The 8,050-nt window shown below is 36.4% G+C and overlaps 1 protein-coding gene across 1 annotated transcript; it reads right to left on the bottom strand.

The window, feature by feature from the left end:
• Window positions 1-866: 866 nt before the first annotated feature.
• On the bottom strand, window positions 867-3,297 carry LOC141280938 (platelet-activating factor receptor-like). Its single transcript, XM_073812329.1, has 2 exons — window positions 3,235-3,297; window positions 867-2,333 (listed from the first exon to the last, which is right to left on the bottom strand). The coding sequence occupies exon 2, from the start codon at window positions 2,322-2,324 to the stop codon at window positions 1,314-1,316; it is 1,011 nt and encodes a 336-aa protein (XP_073668430.1). The 5' UTR covers window positions 2,325-2,333; window positions 3,235-3,297; the 3' UTR covers window positions 867-1,313.
• Between the last annotated feature and the right edge of the window lie 4,753 nt (window positions 3,298-8,050).

Here is an 8,050-nt window from a genome sequence, read left to right as displayed (position 1 = left end):
GTTATATTTTAACACAAAATCAACACAAAATGATATATAATGTGTTAAAATTACACATAATGTGTTAAAAACTTAACACACAAAGATGTGTAAAAAATTAACACATCCTTTCTAAGAGTGTATTTTCTGTAGTTACTGTTTTGTGTTGTTACAGTCTAAGTCGAAATGTTTTACCCCCTTGTTTCACGTAGTTACAGAGTAAGTACAGAATCTGCGGGCTGTAAATTAAAGTGGCACTTGTTACCCCCCTTGTTTCACGTAGTTACAGAGTAAATACAACATCTGCGGGCTGTAAATTAAAGTGGCACTTGTTACCCCTTGTTTCACGTAGTTAAAGAGTAAATACAACATCTGCGGGCTGTAAATTAAAGTGGCACTTGTTACCCCCTTGTTTCACGTAGTTAAAGAGTAAATACAACATCTGCGGGCTGTAAATTAAAGTGGCACTTGTTACCCCTTTGTTACGAAAATATTATTAATTGTTCCCTTAAAATTACATGTATGTACTGTATAAGTACACTATAATTACAGAAATGTATGCTATAAATTCGCTGTACTTACGCAGTACTTTACTGCATATATTATTTGTATTTGTCCTGGTTGTTACCCCTTTATTCCCCAAATATTATAAATTGTTCCCTTATAATTACACGTACGTACTTCATAAGTAAACTATAATTACAGAAACATACGCTGTAAATTCGCTGTACTTACCCAGTACTTTCTGGGCTGTAATCTAAAGCATTACCGAAATTACATAGAAAGCGACTTACAGTGCAATCAAACATTGTTTTTTCTCAGTTAAACCCACAACCTTGATGCAGATTGTGTCCTGCTTTAAAGACTGAGCTGCAAAGACAAAAAGATAAACAGCAAGTTCAAGTTTATTTTGAGAACAAATAAAAGCTATCTTACAGATCAACCACATGTGACCTCTTATTTGTCTTTGTCAATCTTCAGCTTCTGGCATTACGTTATCATTCTTCATGAAACTGTCGCCAAAACACTGCACTAACAACCCTTACGAAAATTAAACAAGTTTACCATTGGCAAAACCATGGTCTTACTACAGTAACCCATGGTTTTGTAGCAAACCTATGCTTCAAGCCTTAAAAACCCACAACAACCGCAAAGTGGTCCATGTGACTACATTTCAAGTTATTTAAAATAATAACGCTTAAAATAGTTTAGTTGCTACACCACCAATGCATGCAAGTAACTGTGGAGCAAACTTTGAATTGTGAAATGAATTAATAAATTAATAAACAAACATCGAGAGTCATCTATACTTTTGGCAACATTCATAACTCGGTCTAAATACTGCTCTTCGGAGACATAGCTGTGCTTAGCGTCTGACGTGAGCAGTTTTTCTTATTCTTGACCTTTTTAAAGTGACCCTGGATGTATTTGCGAAACTTTGTGGTGGCAAAGCAATACACCAGAGGGTCCAGAATGCAATTTAATCCCATCAGCATGAGTGTGATCTGATGAGCATCATTAATGAGTTGATGAGTCTTCATGCTCCATTCTTTTTCTCTTAGGCCCAACACTGACAGAACCCACGGACCCTGCACCACATGATGGGGTAAGAAACAGATCACAAACACGCCCACAATGGCAAACAGCATCTTTAAAGCTATCCGCTTAGTGCCGCCGAATCGCTTCCCCGTACTGGCTCGTGGCTGACTGATGGGTTGAGACAGAAGAGTTCGAGCAATCGAGATGTTGCACAGAATCACTATTAAGAAGACGACAAAAAACACGGCGATAATAAGGAAATGAATTGTGGCGACTGTGTTTTTCGTAGAATCAGTCTCGTTGCGATAACCCTCGAAGCAGCGGTTATTCGCGGTCGTGCGGTCTTCCTGGAGCCCAGGATCAATGAGAAATTTTATAGAAGCTGAAAGTGTGAGGCCCCAGACGCCCGCTGAGATGATCGCTCCACGTTTCCAGCAGTTGGAAGAAGCGGCGATCAGTGGCCTGGTAACAGCCCAGTAACGGTTAATGTTGATAGTAGCAAGAAAGAAGGAGCAGTAGGTGTTAATAAAATAGAATGACCCTTTGATGCGACAGACAACATCCGAATACTTCCAGATGCCATTGTTAGCATAGTACCCGATCCAACACGGTAGAGTGAACACGAACAGCAAGTCTGCAACCGTCAGGTTGGTCATGTAGATGCGAATCTCATTCATGGCTTTAGAGTCCCGCATTTTGTGCAATACATAAAGCGCGTAGCAGTTGGCTGCCAATCCTAAGACAAAGATCACGCTGTAGAAGATGGGGAAGAGGGTGTAACGAAACTCAGAGGCAATGAACTCCATGTTGAATATCTGAAAAGAGATGCATGAGATAAATAAGACATTATGAGCATGACACATACTTATTTTTGTTAAGTTTTGCTGTAAAGTGGTAAGCCAGTCTGGTCTCACTGTTAATACGTTGTATTAATATGTACCTTTAAAAATCACAAAAATGTACTTTTGTACGTTTAAATCGATGCTAAAGCATACAATGTAGACGTATTTGCAACATTTAATCATAACATTTTTACATTTTAATGAAGTCATCATTAATCCGGCTTCTCAGAGGGTGTGCATTTCAAATTTTAAAAGTACATAGATTGAAAGACGGCAATGTCGCAAATCTGTGCAGGATCCAATGAGCGTTTGATGTAAGTGCCGTGAAATGTGTCGTAAGGCTTCTTGAGGCTCAATATTTGAATTTGAGTTCATAACAAATGCGGGATTAGACATTGATGAGAACTGGGATCAAGATCGCAGAATTTAATTTTATTTTTCAATTTGGCCAGAATGATGCTTCATCAAGTTGAAAATGAAAATGAAAAAAATCAATTTAATGTTTTAATTTTTATTTTAGCATTTAATTTTCAAATTTTGGACATATTTTGCGATTTAATTTTTTATTTTATCATTTAATTAATTAATTTAAAAAAGACCAAAAATACCTTCCATACATAAGAGACGAAAATTACGAAAGACTCAAGGCGACACGCCAATCTATAGTTAGGCTATTAAACAGTTGTATATTAAAATATATGGATAGCGTTTTTTTATGATTTAAAATAGTTCAGCAGCTTTCATCAACTTCCATCTTATCATTATTGATGAGAGGTTTTTTTATTTTGTCTCGTACTTTATTTAAACTCGTATGCTCTTTATTCAAAGTAAGACTGTTATTTAAATAAAAATGTAATAATTTATTGTAACCCACCTCGTATATCGAGATCAATGTGTTTGTTCCAGCACGCGCTCCTCACGCTCTCTCTGAAGTGCGCAGCCTTTAATGGCTCTGTTCATGTTCAAAGTCACACCTCTCTCTCTCTCTCTCTCTCTCTCTCTCTCTCTCTCTCTCTCTCTCTCTCTCTCTCTCTCTCTCTCTCTCACATAGGAAATGTATTGCACTTCTTTCTGGCTCTGTTTCTGTTTCATGAACTAAATTTAAAAGAATCCATTTGGTTGGAGAAAATTTGGAAAATTTGAAAATTGGCCACTTATGGATTAAGAAGTTGTTCAGGTTAAACTGGTTACAGACATGAAACACTTTGTACTCCTAATCTCTTCATCACAAAGGCTTTTGCACTGTTAGCCTTCAGGCTCACATCACTGGGTATCTGCTGAAATATATAATTTGTTACATTTATATAGCGCTTTTTCTGCAGACCTCAAAGCGCTTTACATATGAATGTGGGAATCTCCTCATCCACCACCAATGTGCAGCATCCACCTGGATGATGCGACGGCAGCCATATTGCGCCAGAACGCCCACCACACACTAGCTTATTAGTGGAGAGGATATATGGTGCATACAGTATATGATGTAATGTATACATATTATGTGGTTCTAAGATTGTAATTTTATATTAATGTTTAGCATTATTTTAAAGGTCACGGTGCGATAAGTAAAAATATCTCATTTCTATAAATCTCAGATAAGATAGGACAAGGTTTTAGAACTTAGGATAGAAGATGCATTTCTTGTAGAGTTGGGGTTTCGCCAGATACTTCTGGCTAGTTTGACCAGGTGTTCTTTAAGATCACTTGGCACAGGTCAAACTGGGTTTTTGTAGTTTTACAATGTCTTTGTCTAAAGCTGTGTATAAAAGGTGGCCTGGTAAAATATTCTGGGAGGCATTCTGTTCAGAAGCTCCCACACTATGTGTGTATTGAGACATCATGGAAGAAATCTTTAACAAGAATCTTCCTACACCATTTTGGGTGTATTATATCCACATTGAATGTACTCTGTAGCCAGAGTGTCTATTCCCAGGTATGACTATTCTTTAATTGATGTTTGAAGCTGAAACCTGCCTGGTATAATAAATTGTTACATTTGTTTCATCTAAATTCTTCAGAAATTGTATTGATTTATTTTAATTCTTTCAGAAATTATTATTTCCAGTAGATTAGAAGGAGTCTGGTATTACTGCAAAATATGTATGTCAGGATATGATCACAGATTTATGTCTATGACCTGACTTAACAAGTTGCATGTTTCAGTATACAGAATTAAGTGAGATATATTTAAACCATGTTAATTTTGTTTTACACTGCTTAAAACAACACTAAATTGTAGGGCTGGGCAAAATCGATTTTTCAACAACTTCATAGGTGCATACCGCCCCCTACTGTATCGGGTGCACGGCATGAGGGCGCTTATAAACTATACGGGGCACCCGATACAGTAGGGGGCGGTATGCACCTATAAAGTTGTTTCGCAACCCGCCATTAAACATTAGATGAGTAAGACGGTGATGTGAAAAATAAACATAACGGTGATGTGAACGCACATGTTGCTCTGGGGTTAGTGTTGTATTAGAGGTAAAAAATTATATAAATACTGTTCGGTTTTTCACACAAACCGATCGTTTAGTGTCTTAGGACATTGATGTGTCGTCACGAGCCGCAGGGTTTAATTTGGATTTGTCTGTGCATGTTATTTTTTCTCTATCAGAGTTTGTTACCATCCAATTTTTACGACTGACAGACTGAAACGGTTGGACTTAAAAATGTACATTTGTGTTATGTATTAGCACGGGTGCCAGATTAACACAGATATCTGTGAGGTATCTGAACGTGTTGTCTAATTTTGATCAGTCTTTTTTTTTGTATTATTTCATTTTATATGATTTTTTATGTCTTAATGTTGTGTTTAAATGTAGTGTGTTATGGAAATGTGTTTTTGTCAATGTTTTTGGAAGCAGTGTTTAATAAATAGCTTTTATAAACTCTAGTGATGGTCATTAATTATTAATAAATCATTAGCTAATGTTTTGTAAATATATCATTATGTTGTGACTTGTTGAGGCACATTATTATTAACTCATTATTTAGTAATTGTATTAATTAACACACTACTAATGCTGTAATTAATAATGTATTAATGCATATTAGTTTACCTGTATTAAAAGGCTTTGGATCATTGTGGTAATTAACAAATTAATTAACACTATTCGTTCATAAAAGAAGTGATGATGGAATTAATCCACAATTACATATTTAATTAATAACAATTCATATATGAACTAATATATTAATCAGACAGACTCTTCATTAGCTGCTAATGAGGCAATCATTAATGAATAGCTTAGATAATCATTAGTAATACATTAATTCAGTATTATATGTGCATTAGTTAAGCATGAATTCATGATTATTAGTGCACCCTTATTGTAAAGTGTTACCTACTTATTTTGACCCATACAATGAATTTTTGGCTTTTTCTACAAACATACCCGTGTTACTCATGCAGTGGTAGCCTGTTGTGGTTGAGCTCATTATTATCAGCTGTTTGTTTGTGGTTATACTCATTGATTTTTAAAGAACGTGAATTTTTTGGGAAATGAACCCATGACCATGGTGTTGTTAGCTCTAGTTTATCTAGAAGGAATAGATTTGAATATTTATAAGATATTAACATTGTGCCAAATTGAGCTTGATTTATTTTATTGCATTTGGAGTTTTGGTCATTTTTGTGGTCATTTGTTGCAGAGAAATGAGTCGCTGTGCATTGTTGACTGCTCTGAATCTGACCTGCTGCTGTCCAAGTGCTGATTGAAAACAAGTGGAAGGCAATTTGTTGTCCTAGATTTTGTCTCCCTCTAGTGAAAGGTCAGGAAACATTAGATCATCCTTTTGCAATATCAACACTTTTGACTTTCCATTTCATTATTGTCAAGAACTAATGTATTATCATACAGCAGGCTGCAAATCAGATGTCTCCTAATATATAATAATCGATCCTGCCAAGTCAGTCAAGTTAATATGCAAGTTAATAAACAGACAGCTGGCTTACTCTCGTTCAGCTATCCATATTGTGACACTATGTATTAAACCATTTTGTTTAAGTGTTCAAGACAAGCCATTAGTCGTGTTTGTTCTTAGCTCAGTAACCTCGACACCATCATTTAAATCAGAGAGACTTACAGACATCAATTACTTCAATCATTAATCCTGTTCATTATCCAAGTGAATGAGTAAATCAGTCCTGTGTAAAAAGAGATCCACATAGACAGTTCAGCACATCCGAAATGTCATTTGCTTTATCCAAACCATATCCAGCCTTCAATGCAGATGGATTGTAAAGGCCAAATCACCAAAATCACTAAAAAATTCGGCCAGCTGCTGCTCGGACAAAGATTTTCCTGTTTTCCTGAAAGTCTGACACTCCAGAGATCAAGACTGTTTGAGAGGAAGGAAGAGATATCCACATGGGTACGATTGCTGACCTGTGACATTGTTTGTTTAAAAACTGTCCACTGCGGAAATGCTGCATGTTGCCAACTGTGAATATGAAATGTATCTTTACCATTTGCCATTAAGATCCGTCTGTAATTTAAATATTGCATAATGTGTACAGTTGTGTGTTGTCTAGCATTTGACCATCAATGCATCTGGCTTTTAACACTACACAGCTCTTTATTTTTTCCATCCACTGAACCAGGCAGCACAGCGCCCCCTGTCAGCCAATAACGTAGTGCCACCACAGGCCTCAGTCTCAGGATAAATATATTACACCTTTAAAGGAAAACACCACAGTTTTTCAATATTGTCGCAGTGCTAAGTGCCCTATTTAAACAGTCTTTAAATATCGAAATCATGGAAGTGTTTGGTGGCATCTATATTCATGTTTGGATCCTAAGGAATGCATGGGGCTAGGCTAAATGCTAACACATTCACAACGCACTGTGCAAAGATGAAGTGCACCCATTGAAAAAGATACGTATGTATTAATTCGTCTAAGTTGAGGTAAGAACATAGTAAAATATTGAAAACCGGTGGTGTCTTCCTTTAAATATGTGTGTGTACTGTGTAGGTTTAGTTATATTTGTGAAGTGCTGTTGTTTAATGTTCTTGCAAATATGTGCCACTGTCTGTGAAATCAAAGCATCAAAGTTTGATTTCAATATTTAATACAGTCTTAGTCATTATTAAAGAAAACAAGGTTATATTTTCACAGAATGTTCTTTACATCTAGAATGATTTTATGCCGAAAACAGCAATTCATAAAAAACGACTCTATCTGGGCTTTTCCAGATTGGGTCACAGTCATGTTGAAATCTGACTTGTGAGGACACATAAAGCAAATGTCTCAAATGTTCACATTTTTCTACTCTAGGAATGCATCAAAGCCTTGTCTTTACTTAAAGCCCCCCAAACCTAAAAAAATGTTTCCAGTAGAAGATGAGTCACCAGTGTGTGTGAAGAAACATCCGGTTATTATACCAATCCATCTTTTCTTCTTTGTGTAATCGCCTTTAAAACGCAACAGTTACCAAAACAGGCTGTTGGGGATTCCCTGTGATTTCACATTGATTAAGCCCCACCCATAACCGTTCACAGACTCCGCCTTATTAGTGCGTAGTTCAACCTTCTGCCAGAGACAGATGTTTTGATGTAGTCCAAAGCACATGTGTAAGCGCTCTACCCCCTAATGTGCATATGGGGAAGAGAACAGAAGCTTTCTTTGCATTTAAAAAGATAGGATGTTTTTATTGGAGCCAAAAATGGCCATGTTTAACATCGTATTA

The sequence above is a fragment of the Paramisgurnus dabryanus genome, chromosome 17 (genome assembly GCF_030506205.2).
Source record: "Paramisgurnus dabryanus chromosome 17, PD_genome_1.1, whole genome shotgun sequence".
NCBI lineage: Eukaryota > Metazoa > Chordata > Actinopteri > Cypriniformes > Cobitidae > Paramisgurnus > Paramisgurnus dabryanus.
The sequence above is the reverse complement of the archived record's forward strand: the minus strand, read 5'-3'. Positions and strand labels throughout refer to the sequence as shown.

Bases quoted from the DNA above. Each gene is read 5' to 3' on its own strand.
- LOC141280938 (XM_073812329.1), bottom strand. From the start codon at position 2,324: ATGGAGTTCATTGCCTCTGAGTTTCGTTACACCCTCTTCCCCATCTTC.